This window comes from Caretta caretta, chromosome 1 (genome assembly GCF_965140235.1).
Source record: "Caretta caretta isolate rCarCar2 chromosome 1, rCarCar1.hap1, whole genome shotgun sequence".
Taxonomy (NCBI): Eukaryota; Metazoa; Chordata; order Testudines; family Cheloniidae; genus Caretta; species Caretta caretta.
The window spans coordinates 255,154,193-255,172,082 of NC_134206.1; the positions used below are offsets into that span (position 1 = coordinate 255,154,193).

At 42.0% G+C, this 17,890-nt stretch overlaps 1 protein-coding gene across 3 annotated transcripts in view; it reads left to right on the forward strand.

The window, feature by feature from the left end:
- Window positions 1-17,890, forward strand: part of RFX4 (regulatory factor X4) — a 132,413-nt gene that overhangs the window by 59,284 nt on the left and 55,239 nt on the right. For all 3 annotated transcript variants that reach the window (XM_048832236.2, XM_048832228.2, XM_075123406.1), the window contains exons 5-10: window positions 1,036-1,097; window positions 7,008-7,221; window positions 8,126-8,203; window positions 12,116-12,279; window positions 15,009-15,109; window positions 16,558-16,616. In XM_048832236.2, the coding sequence (XP_048688193.1) occupies window positions 1,036-1,097; window positions 7,008-7,221; window positions 8,126-8,203; window positions 12,116-12,279; window positions 15,009-15,109; window positions 16,558-16,616 (678 nt within the window). The remainder of the gene's footprint in view (window positions 1-1,035; window positions 1,098-7,007; window positions 7,222-8,125; window positions 8,204-12,115; window positions 12,280-15,008; window positions 15,110-16,557; window positions 16,617-17,890) is intronic.

Below are 17,890 nucleotides of genomic sequence, written 5' to 3' on the forward strand. Positions count from 1 at the left end.
AACCTCTTTCCAAGGAATCTTCTTGTAGCAGTGTGAGTATTTTAATAACAGGAATGTGGGGGCCCCGAAAGAATTACTGCATTCTAAGAAACATTCTGCTTCCAGAGCCATCAAGATGAGATGCTGCCCACAAATTAATATTCCATAACCAAAAGTTACCTAAATTGTAAAATCTCAGGCTTATTTGACCAGAACACTGAGTAAATTTTCCAGTAATTAGTGTCTTATTCTGATAACATGAAGCCCCTGCTCCTGCAAACGCATACATGAGCAACTTTAATAGTACGCCCAATTTTAGGTGAAACTCTCAATAAGCTTAAGGGCAGAACTGTGCCCTTAGAGTTTACGAATCATGTTTCACTCTGGTATAAATTCAGAGCAGCTTCATTTAAGTGAGTGGAGTTGTTCTGAATTTTATTTGTTATTTTGCCTCATTCAGGAAAGGGATTAAATTAAAACATCGTTTTTTAGAAAAGGCTAATTTGGTCCGATTTCTCCTATCACACTTTACATGTACTTGCAGTGGTGCCCACAGCTCTGTTTGCTACACATGGTGCATACCATTGGCAGGGGTGCCAATGGGCGGGGGTACAGCTGCCTAGAGAGGGGAAAATAGGCAGGTTGCCTGGCGCCCCCATTTGGAGGGTCCCAAAACTGGGTGGTGGTGTGACCTAGCATGCAGGGTTGCATTGCCACTCAGAGGGGCTGTGAGTCCAAACCTATCATGATGGAGGGGCGCAGGGCCCCATTTCAGTGAGTGGCGTTGCAACCTGGCACCAGGCCAAACCTCAGTGGCACTGCGACCCTGGGCACCAAGTTGCAACACACTGGAATGGGAAACTGGGCCTACGCGCTGTTGCAGGGTGAGTGCGATTGTGTACACTAGGTGACAAATTTCTGGTGGTTCCCCTGTTTACGTGCAATACAATTTCTCTTCCTTTCCCTTGTGCTGCCCAAAACAGGCTATATTAAAAATACAGTATTAGCATATGTGATTTTTTGGATTTGTTAACATGTCACTATATTTATTTGCAGATAATAAGACAACAATTTCCACAGTTAACAACGAGAAGACTCGGAACCAGAGGCCAGTCAAAGTGAGCAACGTATAGTATTATTTCACATTCTCACCCAGGGACAAATTTTGCCATTTGGTTTCCTGTCACTGAAGATAGGGGCATGACACCAGGGATGAATTTTCCCCTGTAGCCTTTTAGATCCAAACTTTGCCTGAAGATTCTACCATGGAGTTCCTATTGACTTCTATTTCTGTTGCTTTAGAAGCCATTTCCAAGTAATATTTTCTCTTCGTGGTGTAGTAACTAAGGTAATTTATAAATGGTCTAAAAGAGCATCTTTTACTTATTTCACCATTCTGTGCTAACTTTCTGAAACTTTGTAGAGTTATATCATTTATATTTCATATACATTTTATATAGCACGTTTCTTGCCAAAAGGTTCCAGAGCACTTCATACACTATTAGAGATCTTCACACCCACCACTGAAATGCAACCATTTCTGGGGTGCAATGTGACAGTTATTCAATAGCATACAGTTTAGGACATAAATGGCAGAACACTATATCAAAAAGAGGTTCTAGAGGGAATTTAGGTAGAAAGAATCCAATTGCCCAAACTGGAAATTGGCCAGGAACCTGGAGTTAATACCCTCTGCTCTTGTGAGAAGATGAGATCTTTAAAAAACCATAAGTGGTCAGGATTTGAGTTTTCTGTCTCATCCAAAAGATGAAATTTCCAGAGTAAAGTGCATCCTAACATCACAGGAATTGGTTCTATACTGATTCAGAAAGAAGAGTGAATGCAACATCACTCCCTGCAACACCTAGGTTTTCCTTGGAGATCCACATATTGTCCAGATCGGACCCTTAATTTGTAAAATATAAAATGAAAGCCCTAACTAGTATGGCTGCAAAATTTTGTTGGTAAAACTTCTCATTCCCACATAAAGCCTACAAGCACAATGTTACTAATCAGTAAGAAAAACTTATAAAATGATAATTAAACCTATCTATTAACATATAGTAAGGATAGAAACCAACAATAACTCATGCATTGAAAGATATTCAATCAAATACCATTTTAAAATCTGATTTCACTTCCTTCTCCTTCTAATAAATTGTTCCATGGTGATGCGTCTCTAGCAGGTTCTCTTCACTGAGATCAAAACTAACTGTACAACAACCCACCACCGTCTCCCTGAGGCAATTTTTGTGAGAATTTCCTGTGTTTTGTAACCAAACTCTTTTTCCAGAGTGATAACCCCGAGACAGTTTTAAAATTGAGATCTCATCCCAAAGACCCAGCTACCATAATGGTTAATAACCCAAAATATTATTCAAATGAAATTGATGGGCTAGCCCAGCTGCACATTAGCAAAAAATTGTAGGCCAAGAGGGCTCAAGATAGCCAGGTTTAGAAATGGACATGATTTCTGCACTGGTTCAGCAAGGGCAGTATGTATGAAGATGTGACAGTTTGGTTTTGGGTAGTATGCCGTGAAATTGTACACTGTCTCACACTGGTGTCAACTGCAACATCATTTGGTTAATTGCTTTTCAGCTGAAAGGAAAGGGTGAGTGCTACCATGTTTGACGATAATATTAATTGCCTTTGGAAGACGGTACTTCTGTCACTCGAGTGCTGAAACTAGCAATTCATTTGTGCTATAATGGGGACACCCAAACGTGACCCATTTGAGGGAGCCATATTAGCAGTTTACCAGGAGCCCCAGTTCCATGCTTAATTTGCATAAACAGAAATAGATGGCAATTACACTCCTGTTTAATGCAGAGGTATGAGCATATTTTCACATTTAAAGTTGGTTGTAGCCATAGTCCTGCTGTAGAACTTTGTGGGCAGCATTTGGCCAATAAATTTGGCCACTCCAGTCAATAATACTGCCTTTCAGAGGGAACACCTTCAGGAATAGCATCCAGTTGAACAGGCCAACTCATTACATAGTTATGTGGGTGCATTTCCAGGTAGATGTGGTTATTTTAATATTTACAGGACCCATTCTTGGTGACGTGGAAGTGTCAGTAGGATACCTAGTGGCCATGTGTCATCTCACTGGATTGTCCAGTGAGATTCCCATCCTGTTCAGACTTGGCCTGGGTTGTTGCTAACATCTGACCTTAACCATCTTTCTAAATAAGGAAAGGCAGGCAAAATAAGCAACAAAATAATCAGAGCAATCTACAGGGTTTTAGGCAGTCAGCATAGAAACAAATGCATGGCCACATAGGGAATTCATGATTCCCACTGTGCTGGATGTCTTTCCCTCTCAAAATTTCACAGCAACAGGAGGGGTGAAATTCAATTCTTTCAGATCTACATCTCTTTTAGCTGTTAGCAGTGTAGGGATCACAGCACCCAGATGAGTAGTTCTGATTTTATCCAACGAAAGGTGAAGATCTACATGCACAAAATACAGTCCATCACAAGAAACACACTCTCTGCCAAATGCAGTACTGCTCTGACTGAGTTCTGTTTTTGTTTTCAAAAATATCCAATCACATTCAAATTAAATGTTCTATAGAGAAATTACTGAAGAACTATAAACTAGAAGGTCGGTCTCCCTCTCAACAATTGGGCAGACCAATTGCTGCCAATATCATTTCACTCCGCTACCCACCTATTGCCAAAAGGAACTCCAGCCGTACAAATGGTTAAGATTATCTAGCTTCACACTGTTCTGCCTTCAGTCTTTTTATAGAAAAAAGTAACATTAGGAAGTTCAGCGCTACAATGTCACTATGCTTCTGGTCATCAGCTGACCAGCTTTCTTCTTTGCAATGGGGTTTATTGCCTGTAAGAACACAGCTGTGTTCTATCTCACTGAGCTTAAAAACAGTTTCACAACAGGTGAGCCATGAGAAGGCAGCTATACATAAAAGCCAATTTCTTTCTGTATGGTACTGTAGCTTGAAACTCTTCAATTATATGAACAAGGGGTTACTTTTCCCAATGGAAACTACATGGTGTGCAGGGAATTTTATTTCTTTCACTGAAGGAGTACTGCAGGTACTCAGCCCATGAAAGGAAAAGTCATTCTGCTCTGCTGTAAAAATGTTTGTGTATGGTCGGCATTTTATTCTCTTAAAGCTCAAACTTTCATATGCTGGCCATTGGCTTAACTCTTTTCCACAGTAACTGATAGGAAAAGTTAGAAAAGAATATTTGCAGAGTGCACTAAGGAGTTTTTGTCCTTTGGAGCAGTAATCCTAATAAGTTAATTTTGAATATTGCCATTTCTTTGATTTTGTGGCTATTGGAAAAACCCTCTTTTGTAGTGTACTGCTAAGTGAAATATGCCAGGAATGAAATGATACAAAATAAAACACTATCAAATTCTCCACACTTTTGTTCAGGTTTTTGATTTTGAAACAAGTATAGCTGAGAACAAATTGAGCTTTTGTGAGTTGCTGAATTTATTAGAGGGAAAGGCCTCTCGTAGGATGCCACCTACATTGTCCCAATAATTCAGCAATTAAACTGACTGTCCTAGATTGTGATCCCCTTACTCATGGTGAATAGTATATACTCCGTGAATAGTCCTAATGGAGTCAATGAGGTTACCTTTGGAGTAAAGCGCTACCCAGTGTGAGTAAAAGAATCTAGCCCTAAAGGAACAATTTATTGATAGAACACAGGGGGTGAGATTCTGTGCTGTGCCCCTCAGGCACTGCAGAAAACTTGCAATGCAGGGAAAGCGGAGTCAAAGGTGGCTTTAATCCATTTTTGTCAGGGCCGGCCCACAACATTTTGGCACCTGAGGTGGGGAGCTCAAATGACGCCCACATCCCCCTCACTTGGGCCAAAACTTTGAAACTCTGGGTCCTAGTGTCCCCTCTCTCATCCCCCAGTCTGGCACCTGAGGTGGCCACCTCAGTTCACCTCATGGTAAGGCCAGCCCTCCTCATCCTGGGGGCTGGGGCCCTGCCTAGGTTACTGCAGCCTGCCAGGGCTGTTCAGAATCTCTGCAGTGCTGCCTGTTACAGCGTTGCCCCCAACATGCCCTTCCTGCCCTCAGTCCCACCTCTGGCATGCCCCCCGCATCAGGGCTTGCAAGGAGGCTCTCAGGAGGCAGCTTTATGGTTGTCTTCCACAGTGCTTGTGCTGGGGGAAATTCTCCCCCAGCTGGAACCAGGGCTTGTAGAGCCCCTTTAGGTTGCTACAGCCCTTTTACACAGCATAAGGGGACTAGAGCCAGTGAGAGGATCTGACTCATGATATAAAAAATGGAGCACATCAATGTGTACAGCAGGTGGTAGCTGAGCAGGAGGGCACGATTGTCATCTTAAATATGGAACAGGGTTAGGACTAGAGCTGGTCGGGAATTTTCTGACGCAAGTTTAATCAGAAAATGCTGATTTGTCAAACCCAAACTATTGTGCCGAAATGTCTCAGGTTCGATGATCTTTGCTTAAATCCCAAGCAGAGTTCTGGTGGATCCTTGCCTGGTTTCCTGGCAGGCTGCTGGTGAACATGTGTTTCCAGGGTCTGGCTCTGGGGCAGCCCCACTGTGTGGATTGCTCTGGGGGATCCCAGCTGACTCCCAGGACTTCCGATGGATGGAGCCACCCCAGAACCACAGATCCTGGGAGCCCTGGCAGCTGCTGAATGAAGTTGACATGATTCTTGTCAGTTTATCTGTCGCTTATAGAAGCCACACATGGTGTTTCCAAAACTATTGGGGTTTTTTTTTCAGAATTTTCAGTTCACAGAGGAAACTTTGAACAATTTGGTTTCGGTCTGAATCAGAATGAAGGCAGAATTCTAACTGTCAAATTTCCCTTGAACCAGAAATCCTGAATTTCAGCCAGCTGTAGTTAGGACTAGTCTGGTAGTCTGCTGTCCTGTGTGTAATCTGGGGTTTGTCCTAAGCCTCTAAAGGGAACTAGGGAATGGAGAGTGGGGTTTTCAAAAGTGCTGAAGTGATGTAGAAGCACAAATGCCATTGAAAGCCGATTGGACTTGTGCTCAGAAGTCACTTCAGGGCTTTTGAAAATCCCACTCAGTCTAATGTTGTTTTCAAGTGAGTCCCTTTTGGTTGACCAGTGGAGCATCACTGATGGGCTCCCAGAGGAGCCATACCCCAGAAGGTGTCTGTGACACTATGCCTATGAGAGGACATGAAGATGCCAGACAACTCTCTCTAGGAAAAACAAAGAAGTGAATGAATGTTTCAAGAGAAGGATATTTTTGTGACATTGTCTATTTTCATAATCATCACAATGAGGTAGCGATGGCTGAGTTGCTGTGGTCAAGGTTAGGCAAGTTGATGGAAAGAATCATATTGTCCATCCTGCTTTGATGCAGGGGGTTGGACTGGATAATGAGGGGTCCCATTATCATCTATGATAATGCTAAGCTGTAGCACAAATTTGCAGTGATTTAAGAACAGTATTAAACCTATTCTGTTTTCCCTATGTATTGTAGCACAGGTGATGTTATTCTGTCATGTAACAGCCCTCATGGGTCTCAGCCTAATGAGGATAGCAATCCAAGCTGCAAACAACTTTATCCTGAAATTTACATTCCTGGGATTTGCCAATTTGTGCCATACTTTGTTAATGTTTCTCTTTGAAATTTTGTTTCATCTGAAGTTTTCCAATCAGCTGTATTTGTGATAAAGACTTTTGCTCCCCAGGATCCAACCAGCACACAGCGGCCTGAGAATCAGGTAGCTGGAAATATAGCAGAGGTGCTAGTCCTGTTGGTCTGGCGCTCTGTCTCTGCTCACAGCTAAGCAGCTTTACTCTTCCTGATTAGAGCTATTTTTACCAGCAGGATTGATATTTGGAAACTTGATACATTACAGTGTCATTCTGCCATTAAATCAGCACTTGTGCACCAAATGTACACTGGCACACATCTGTTTTGCAAGTGAAACCACGAGCAATTGTATATTTTCTCTCCTCCCACCATTTATTTGTATGCTATATGAATAGGTTGCTTATAAAATGTGTATCTTCATGTGTCAGGTACCATTACTATGGCATTGCAGTGAAAGAGAGCTCTCAGTATTATGACGTGATGTATTCTAAGAAAGGAGCAGCTTGGGTCAATGAAACAGGAAAAAAAGAAGTAACCAAACAGACAGTGGCGTATTCACCACGATCCAAACTTGGAACGTTACTGCCAGAGTTTCCAAATGTCAAAGATCTAAATCTGCCAGCCAGTCTGCCAGAGGAGAAGGTAATGCTTTTGAAATATTTCTTTGGCTTGCCTTGTTTTTTTCCTGTTGATGAAAGGTTGATCTAAAATACAAGGATCTTAAAAAACAGTGAGTTTAATAATGCCTTGGCTTTATTTATGAGGGACTTAATTGCTCCATGTGGTAGGGGCATGTATTTTTCTCTCACTAAAATGTCTGACAAAAAAATCTACTGTAGCTTTTTTCCCCCCTAACATTTCTGAGTTCAATGTAAACTCATTCTGTAGGCACAGTGTATACAGTAAGAAAGGGTTAGCAACGGGTATCCGTTTATGTCACCAACTGTGATATTCTAGGCCTCTGTTTCTGTAATTGAGTATACCATCTACAAAGTCTGAACTCCCTTGTTTGCAAGCTGAAAGAAATCTATTATAACACTTTCCTGAGGAAAGAGTGTATTTATTACATTTCTCCTTCCTGTAGGCTGGAAAGCGAAAGAAATCTTATACGTGCATATGGCAAAATGTCTTGACTCTTCATTGATCTACTTTGCAGACACTATTCATGTGTTTAGTAAATATGTAGACTCAACAAAATAAATAGGGTTCTCTATATCCTAATTAAGGGCTATGTTATTCCTGTTGATCTCATCAAGGCTTTTTTGCTCATTTAATACTTGCAGAATCTCCATCAAGGAATCCTCTGTAGGTCTCAAAAAGGAGAATTTAGCTTTAAGACTTGCATTGTTCCTAATAGTTATCTAATTGAACTAATCACTTCAGCTGATTTTAGTATTTTTTGCAATTATATATTGAGGGAAACCACCATGTTCCTTTTGTACTGTGTATTTTGATAGTAGTTTTTAAAGCAGAAGTTTTTTTAATTTGATTTGATTTTTTTTTTAAGTAAAATCATCTTTCGTGTGTCTTTCCTTTTCTTTCTCAGGTTTCTACCTTTATTATGATGTACAGAACTCACTGTCAGAGGATACTAGACACTGTAATAAGAGCCAACTTTGATGAGGTATGCTGAGAAAGAAAAGAGCTGTAGTTTAATAACATTTAATGTCTTCAGGATTTCTGGAGCATATTTTGAATGTGATATTTCAAATGATAGATTATCTGGTACATTGTTGTGAATAATAGAGGATATTTGCACTAGTGTATCTATGGTGCTTTATACATGATAACTCTTACTTATATCATCATGTAAATTAGAGAAAAAATCTACTAAATTATCTAGTCTACCCTTCCTCCAATGCAGGATTGGCCCCATACTATACTCTAAGTGCTGGCCAGTCCAATTTTATGTGATTCAAAAAATGAGTCACCCGTCACTTTCCTAGGGAGATCTTTATACAGTAACATATCAATCTTAGGGAATTTTTCTCGAAGTTCAGTATAAATTTGCCATTGCCCAGTTATAGCCCTGTGCTGCTAGTAACACTTACCATTGATTGCTTGGATATCTGTTAGGAATGGGCATGTATTCTGGATACAAGATTCAGACTGATTCATTGCAGCCAGTCTGAGGCACAACACAGGTTTGACTGGCTTCAGTATATAAACTACCCCCACAAATTTGCAACCTATTTTTCATAGTCTGAGAACTTTCTGGTCATGTACTTACATAGCCTTTGTTATAGTTCAAGAACTGCAAACTCCCAAAATTGCTAATGTGTAAAGTAATTTGCAATTGCATATGGAGAAAGTATTTAGTTAAGGGAAATAAGTCTGAATACACAGAGACTGGGATTTGCAAAGGAACCTAAGGGAGTCAAGACACCCAACTCCTATTGAAAGTCAATAGGAACGGGGCAACTATTCGGGTCGGCCCCTTTGAACATCCGAGCCAGAGTGGGGCAGAATTCCCTAGGCATGTCTCTCATGCTGCATTATTCCCCACACTTTTCCAGTTTCAAGCTGAGGCTCTTTAAATGATTACATCCAGCCTAGATGTTTTCATTTACCCAAGTGAAATACGAACACTCTCCCATTTTACTATTTTCCTTTGGTAGCTTCCTTGTTAACAATCACCCATTTTCAAATGGGGATCAAGGCAGTTTCTTAATGAGAGTAAAACGGACACACAGCTTATATAAGGTAAATACCCCCTGTTCTAGTCCCATTGATTTCAGTGGCACTGAATAAGCATCTATATAGGAGAGTTTGCAGGATCGGCTCCACAATAGTTCGTTAGTCAAATATCTTGTTGGGAAATCCGATAGTTTTTCAGCACCTCTGATAGCTATAAATTTTACAGGCCTGATTCTCCCCTGCTTTGCACTTTGTGTAGTTATTTACATCAGTGCAAAGTGGGTCTAAAATACTATCAAACTGGAATACTTGTGTTTAGATTGCTCTAAAACTCATCAAATCCTTTCCCATGGAAAATGGCTTTTTTTCCTAAATGAAAATTTTAACAGAAAACTTCTGATTTGGCTGAAATTCCCACCTACCTTTTTTTTTTTTAAAACTGAAAATAGATTTCCCCTCCTTTCCTATTTCTCTCCTCTCCTCCCCCTTTTCCTTTCTAGTGAAAACATTTTCAGTTTTCATTTAAAAAAAACCCCAAAAAACCAGAAAATTTCTTTCAAAAAACCAAACCTGTTTTGTTCCTTCCAAAAATGTTCATGGAAAATACTTCCCGTATTTTGACCACCTCTAGTCCTCTCCTGGCCTTCACTTTACACATGTATAAATGTCTACACCCGGTGCAAGCTGTGGAAAATCAGGCAGTATATGTGGAAGTCAAGGAGCTGCACTCATAGTGCCTGCTGGTGGAGAATAAAAATTGCGTGGCATGCATGGAACCCTTGGCAAAAGCTTTCTTTAAACTGATCTCACCACTTAATCATAGAATCATAGAATATCAGGGTTGGAAGGGACCCCTGAAGGTCATCTAGTCCAACCCCCTGCTCGAAGCAGGACCAATTCCCAGTTAAATCATCCCAGCCAGGGCTTTGTCAAGCCTGACCTTAAAAACCTCTAAGGAAGGAGATTCTACCACCTCCCTAGGTAACGCATTCCAGTGTTTCACCACCCTCTTAGTGAAAAAGTTTTTCCGAATATCCAATCTAAACCTCCCCCACTGCAACTTGAGACCATTACTCCTCGTTCTGTCATCTGCTACCATTGAGAACAGTCTAGAGCCATCCTCTTTGGAACCCCCTTTCAGGTAGTTGAAAGCAGCTATCAAATCCCCCCTCATTCTTCTCTTCTGCAGGCTAAACAATCCCAGCTCCCTCAGCCTCTCCTCATAAGTCATGTGTTCTAGACCCCTAATCATTTTTGTTGCCCTTTGCTGGACTCTCTCCAATTTATCCACATCCTTCTTGTAGTGTGGGGCCCAAAACTGGACACAGTACTCCAGATGAGGCCTCACCAATGTCGAATAGAGGGGAACGATCACGTCCCTCGATCTGCTCGCTATGCCCCTACTTATACATCCCAAAATGCCATTGGCCTTCTTGGCAACAAGGGCACACTGCTGACTCATATCCAGCTTCTCGTCCACTGTCACCCCTAGGTCCTTTTCCGCAGAACTGCTGCCTAGCCATTCGGTCCCTAGTCTGTAGCGGTGCATTGGATTCTTCCATCCTAAGTGCAGGACCCTGCACTTATCCTTATTGAACCTCATCAGATTTCTTTTGGCACAATCCTCCAATTTGTCTAGGTCCTTCTGTATCCTATCTCTCCCCTCCAGCGTATCTACCTCTCCTCCCAGTTTAGTATCATCCGCAAATTTGCTGAGAGTGCAATCCACACCATCCTCCAGATCATTTATGAAGATATTGAACAAAACCGGCCCCAGGACCGACCCTTGGGGCACTCCACTTGATACCGGCTGCCAACTAGACATGGAGCCATTGATCACTACCCGTTGAGCCCGACAATCTAGCCAGCTTTCTACCCACCTTATAGTGCATTCATCCAGCCCATACTTCCTTAACTTGCTGACAAGAATACTGTGGGAGACCGTGTCAAAAGCTTTGCTAAAGTCAAGAAACAGTACATCCACTGCTTTCCCTTCATCCACAGAACCAGTAATCTCATCATAAAAGGCGATTAGATTAGTCAGGCATGACCTTCCCTTGGTGAATCCATGCTGGCTGTTCCTGATCACCTTCCTCTCATGCAAGTGCTTCAGGATTGATTCTTTGAGGACCTGCTCCATGATTTTTCCAGGGACTGAGGTGAAGCTGACTGGCCTGTAGTTCCCAGGATCCTCCTTCTTCCCTTTTTTAAAGATTGGCACTACATTAGCCTTTTTCCAGTCATCCGGGACTTCCCCGGTTCGCCACGAGTTTTCAAAGATAATGGCCAATGGCTCTGCAATCACAGCCGCCAATTCCTTCAGCACTCTCGGATGCAACTCGTCCGGCCCCATGGATTTGTGCACATCCAGCTTTTCTAAATAGTCCCTAACCACCTCTATCTCCACAGAGGGCTGGCCATCTCTTCCCCATTTTGTGATGCCCAGCGCAGCAGTCTGGGAGCTGACCTTGTTAGTGAAGACAGAGGCAAAAAAAGCATTGAGTACATTAGCTTTTTCCACATCCTCTGTCACTAGGTTGCCTCCCTCATTCAGTAAGGGGCCAACACTTTCCTTGGCTTTCTTCTTGTTGCCAACATACCTGAAGAAACTCTTCTTGTTACTCTTGACATCTCTTGCTAGCTGCAGCTCCAGGTGCGATTTGGCCCTCCTGATATCATTCCTACATGCCCGAGCAATACTTTATCCTCCTGTGCATTTATCTTATGATGTACCATGTTTATCTAAGTTACAGCATAAGCCTGTCCAGGTAGGTACTCTGTCATGTGAGTTTTGAGCAGCACCATGTACAACTGCGGTGCCATATCAGTAATATGGAATTAGATCATTTAAGAAAAAAATCACATTTGCCATGTTTAATTTGTGTGTGTGTAATTCTAGGTTCAAAGTTTTCTTCTGCACTTTTGGCAAGGGATGCCGCCTCACATGCTTCCTGTATTGGGTTCTTCCACTGTAGTAAATATCGTTGGGGTTTGTGATTCAATATTGTACAAAGCTATTTCTGGAGTTTTGATGCCAACAGTACTGCAAGCATTACCTGACAGGTTAGTATGTTCTGCAGTATTGACCGTTTTTGTTTGAATTGTTTTTGTTAATTGTGTGGATTTGTTTTCACTATTGGTGCAGTTCTTTAAAAAGCATAATTTCCCTACATATTTCCTATCTCCTGAATCCAAGTCAGAATCAGTTTAAATGAGTTTATAGATAGATAGAAATGTCTCATAGCATATAGATGGTCATGTTGCAGATGGCATGTGCGCGAGTGCCGACCAGAAATCTATTGGCAGTGGAATGCCTTCATTATGCCTCCTTTGAAAACTTTTAGAGAGGCTGCTCGGTCACTTCTCCAGGGCTGAGAGCTCAATATTCCGAGTTATGGCTCCAAGAGGAGTTAGCATGGGCTACCTGCATATGCACAATTGCATACACAAGTGCAGAAATCCAAGCATTGGTCTCTGTCATAGTCTCTGACCCAAATTGTTCTTCTATTTACCAGGAGTAGAATGTGTGTGGGGGCTGGGTGTAAGGCTGACCTCTGAGAGAACATGGATGCATTTAAATACTATAGTGGGCAGGATAGAATTGTGCCCATTTGGGGGTCACTTTCTTCACATGGTCCAGAACCAGGCCTACACAGCCTATCTCTACAGGAAAGATACATAGTCTTTCCACACTAGTTTGAGAGCTAAATTCTCCTTTCTGATCTACATGTCAGATCTTGTCTGTTCTCTTCCTACATGTAATTCATTTGTGTCCATGGAGTTTTGCTTACATAGAGACAGCAGGGTTAGGGTCAACAATTAACTACAGAAAGTTTTATTCAACCAGCTTCTTTTTCTCTTTGTGAATTATCTGAAAACAGACTTAGATTTTTATGCATTTGTTCAATATTCAAAATTATTTGACAAAATTCAGCGCAAGATTTGCTAGCAATTTGTTGAGACTATTGCTTTGAGTGTTCACTCTTTGCACTGTACGTTTGGTCACCTACATTTTATTGTAGCTCTAATTACAGCAAACCTTTTCCGGCTTTTGTTCTACTTATTTAAACTAGAGTGCAGTGTTCAGATTGTATGGTTTGTTAAGTAGATGCAAAGTATCTGTCTGCAACCAGGAACAGGGTACAAGCATGGATTTCTTTGGTAAATCTTGCAAGTTTTTGCAGACTTCAGCTCCCTCCCCTCCCTCCCCCCCAATCTATTTCATCGGAAGGATTAAATTGCATAGCAGCTCTTTTTTCAAGCTGCTTAGTTCTTTCAGAGCAAATAAGGAGAGACTTGAGTGTGAATATGGACTTTTGTAATGCATATAAAGGGCCAGATTGTGGCTGTTAAGCCATGGCCCACACTGGAGGGAGTGCAGAAGGGTCTCAAGCAATGGAGACACAGCAATGGAAGCCCTTGGAGGAAATCTTGCTGACTCAGCCGGAATTCCCTGGGAACAAAAGTTGCAGTGCCAACAAAGCCAACCTTTCAGTGGGGGCATCATGCACTCCCATCCACGCCCAGCCCTCTAAGATAGCCCATGTGGAGGAAGGCAGGACCGTGGCCATGTCTTCTGCAACACACCTCTTCCTGCCCCACTGTGAGTAGCTAGTATCCACAGGAAACTGGCTGTGCACTACATCCAATGAGTTGAGCCCGGTCCCCGCACAGGGGCTCCATAAGGAGTGGAAAAGCTTCTATGTGTCCTCCCCCTTCCATCTTTGTGTACCCATGCAGGGCTGGGCCCAGTAGAGCTCAAAACTCTAATCTTGGGTCTTATGTTCCTTAAAGTGATGTGACTGAGAGTAGGACCATGAGTTTTTTTATGACAGTTGAATAGGTTGAGGCTGATCTGCCCCCACCCCCCCGCCCCCTAACTGAAAACAGCAAACACAGTTGTAAGCTTAGTGAAGTATTAAGGCCATCTTTAAAGTTGATTTGAATGAGGAAGATGAATCTGAAACTATTCCTGAACTCAAGGTATTTTGGGTATTTTCCCTTTTGCTTCAGATATTTTCAGATGTTTTCTATGCTGTCCAAGTCCTTGATCCTGCAGGTGACTCTGTGTGCACAGTGGGGCTGCCTACAGGTGTAGGAGCTGCCCAGACAGTTACTTGCATGATCAGGATTCAGATCTGACCTGTTTTGAGAATACAGTTCCCAAAATGTAGTCATTTAAGAAATGGGGCTATTTCTTCCCCTTTCCAAACTTCTAAAGGTCTATTATTTTTATGCAGCTTTCTATGTTTAGTCCTGTTTAAACTATTCACTAAAAAGCCGTGTAACTGGGCTGCCAGTGGGCCCCATAGACTGTAGTGGGGCGAATTCTTCTCAGAAGAATTATACTAGTTTGAATGCAGAGTAACAACACTGATTTTAACAGAATTTCTCCATATGTACGCTGGTGTAACGGAAAATCGAATCTGGCCCAACAGTCACTCCACCCTCCTGAAGCTATGTCAAAATTTCCCTTTTATGTTATGGGCACAATTGTTAAATGTAAACAACCAATGAGACTTCTAGAACCCAGAAGTGGCTGTTCAAATTGGCAATTAAGTGCATGAATTCCTGTATTATGAACCTTAATGCCAATTTCATATCCCAAATAGGGGATCTAAATGTACTATTAAGATGCCCACATCTGAAAATTGTGTCCTAGGTACCTTTGTTTATAAATTGTAACTAAAAATGATATGCTGTGTGGTGGAACACTGACTTTACATGCTTCCAGGCACTGCCATATAAACCACACAGTGTACATTTTCTGAAGTAGTGATTTCTCTTTTCAGCTTGACTCAGGTGATCCGAAAGTTTGCAAAACAGCTGGATGAGTGGTTAAAAGTAGCTCTCTACGACCTGCCAGAAAACCTCCGAAATATCAAGTTTGAGTGTATGTACTGAGCAATCTCTTTTATATATATGAGAAGAATGTGTTATTTATCCGTTACAAATTAATTGGAAGCTAGGGAAAATGTTCTATTAGTCATGAAAAAAGATCAACATTACAGATCTTTCATTCACCAATAATCTCCACTCACTCATGAGAACCAATTTCCTTTAAATGTAATAAAGCACAGCTCTAAGACCAGTTGCCTTTCCTTTTTTGTGGACTCTGATAAGAAATTAATTTGTTGACAGTAAGCAAGCATTAGGCATGATATTAGGCAAAGCAAATTATTAAACAAACCTATAGACTTGCACAATTTGAATACAGCTTGAGGCCCTCACTCCAAAGAAGTGCCAGAGTTAAATATGAAGGGGATCAAATTACCCTGTCACCACAGGAAAGGGCACTATGCCTTTTCAGACATGCTTTGTAGATGCCTGCAGTGCGCATCACCTATTGATAAAGCCTGCTTTATTTCACAGCTCTCCATTCTTTGCTTTTCATGAGCAGTAAATTCCACATCAGAAGTTTAAAAAAAAAACTAATTTAGGAGAAGGATTAACTACTGATCAGCATGGAAAATTAGGAGTATGTTTTGCAGAAAGTACTCAGGACATATATTATAATAATCCACTGGATATTTTTGGTCATTACTTAGTTATTCAAAAATTATGGAAAATGTGTCCTGAGACTATTTTTGTCAGTTCTTTGACAATTCAAAACTATTGAGAATCCACAACAGTGAACTCTGTTCTGCTCATATAAATATTGGGACAATGAACGTTCTAATAAATCTGAAAATATATATTTTAACTGCTCGATGGACAATGTAGAAGGAATATGTAATACCAAGAAGTCTGACTTCAAATATCTCTATAGATTATTTGCTTTGATCTGCAGATCTTTAGTGATTATAAAATGAGAATAAACTTGAGAACACACCAGCATTTACTTGTATTTGGTGCCTGCAAATGATTACTTACTCCTGAGCATAATATTTACTCTTGCCTGTGCAGTCCCATTGAAGCCAGTGGAAGTATTGGTGAAAGAAAGCTGTATGGCTGGGAGTGTTTTCAGGATTGGGATCATAGATTTCAGATGCTGTATGTAGAATAAATATTTACAGCCCAAGTTACAAGTATGAATACCTCAATAAGATGCCCAGATCCCTTTTTGGGACACTCAAACCATCATTTAGAGATATAAATAATCCTTATACATACTTGGAACTACTGATTTGAGCATCCAAATGTAAGATTTGGATGTCCTATTCAGAAGTCCATCTTTGAAAACTGGGCAATTAATATGAACAATAAATAAGTCACAAATGTGTGTCTTAACAGAAAGGAAATTCAGTGTATTTAATTGATGCTAGTTTTAACAAAGTACTTTTATAATCAAGTTTCTTTATTTGGCATATTACCTAAATGTGTAATTCTCCTTTCCTGCAGTATCCAGGAGGTTTTCACAAATTCTCCGTCGGCAGACCTCATTAAATCATCTCTGCCAGGTAGGCATTTCAGTGGTTATCCATTCCAGATAAATTTATTCTATGCTGCTTTTGCAGACTGTTGTAACAGTTTGCTAAATCTGCAGGTTGGATATTGCACAAGGAGAAACTCTCTTGGAAGTAACAATGGTATATGAGGCTTTAGTACAGGGGTGGGCAAACTACAGCTCATGGGCTGCATCCAGCCCATCAGATGTTTTAATCCAGCCCTTGAGTTCCCGCTGGGGAGCGGGGTCTGGGGCTTGCCCCGCTCCGGCGCTGCAGCCGGGGAGCGGGGTTGGGGGCTTGCCCCACTCCGTGTGGCTCCCAAAAGCAGCAGCATGTCCCCCCTCTGGCTCCTATGCGTAGCGGCAGCCAGGGGGCTCCGCACACTGCCCCTGGGGCTCCCACTGGCCAATGGCAACTGCAGGGGCAGTGCCTGCCGATGGGGCAGCACACGGAGTCCCCTGGCCCCGCCTCCATGTAGGAGCCAGAGAGGGGACATGCCGCTGCTTCCGGGAGCTTCTTGAAAGTAAGCGCCACCTGGAGCCTGCACCCCTGACCTCCTCCTGCACCCCAACCCACTGCCCCAGCCCTGATCCCCCTCCAGCCCTCTGAACCCCTCAGTCCCAGCCCGGAGCACCCATTTGCACTCCAAAGCCCTCATCCCCAGCCCCACCCCAGAGCCCACACCCTCAGCTGGAACCCTCCCCCCCACACACCCTGCCCCAGCCTGGAGCCCCCTCCCTCACCCTGAACTCCTCATTTCTGGCCCCACCCCAGAGTCTGCACCCCCAGCTGGAGCCCTCCCACACCCCAACCCCAATTTTGTGAGCATTCATGGCCTGACATACAATTTCCATACCCAGATGTGGCCCTTAGGTCAAAAAGTTTGCCCACCCCTGCTTTAGTAGTTTTGTTTCTAATATTTATTTATTATGATCTTCCATAGATAAGCTACAAAACCATCCACAAATCAATTACATGATTTGTTAAATAGTGGGGCTGATCCTGCATTCCTTATGCACCCAAAACTCCCAGTGACTTCTATGTAACAAATTCAGGATCGGATCCTAGAAGAGGTTTCAGATCCAGTTCAACCCATTGAAACCAATGGGAAACTTTCCATTGATTTTTCAATGGGGTTTGAATCAGGCCTTTGATGAGGGAAGCAATTTGTCCATTTTCTAGAGAGAAAACACCATACCTAGTTGTGACATTAAACCTCAAGTGAAAACAAAATACAGGGCAAATATTCACTTATTGTGGTTACATACTTCAGTTTAAAACCAAGT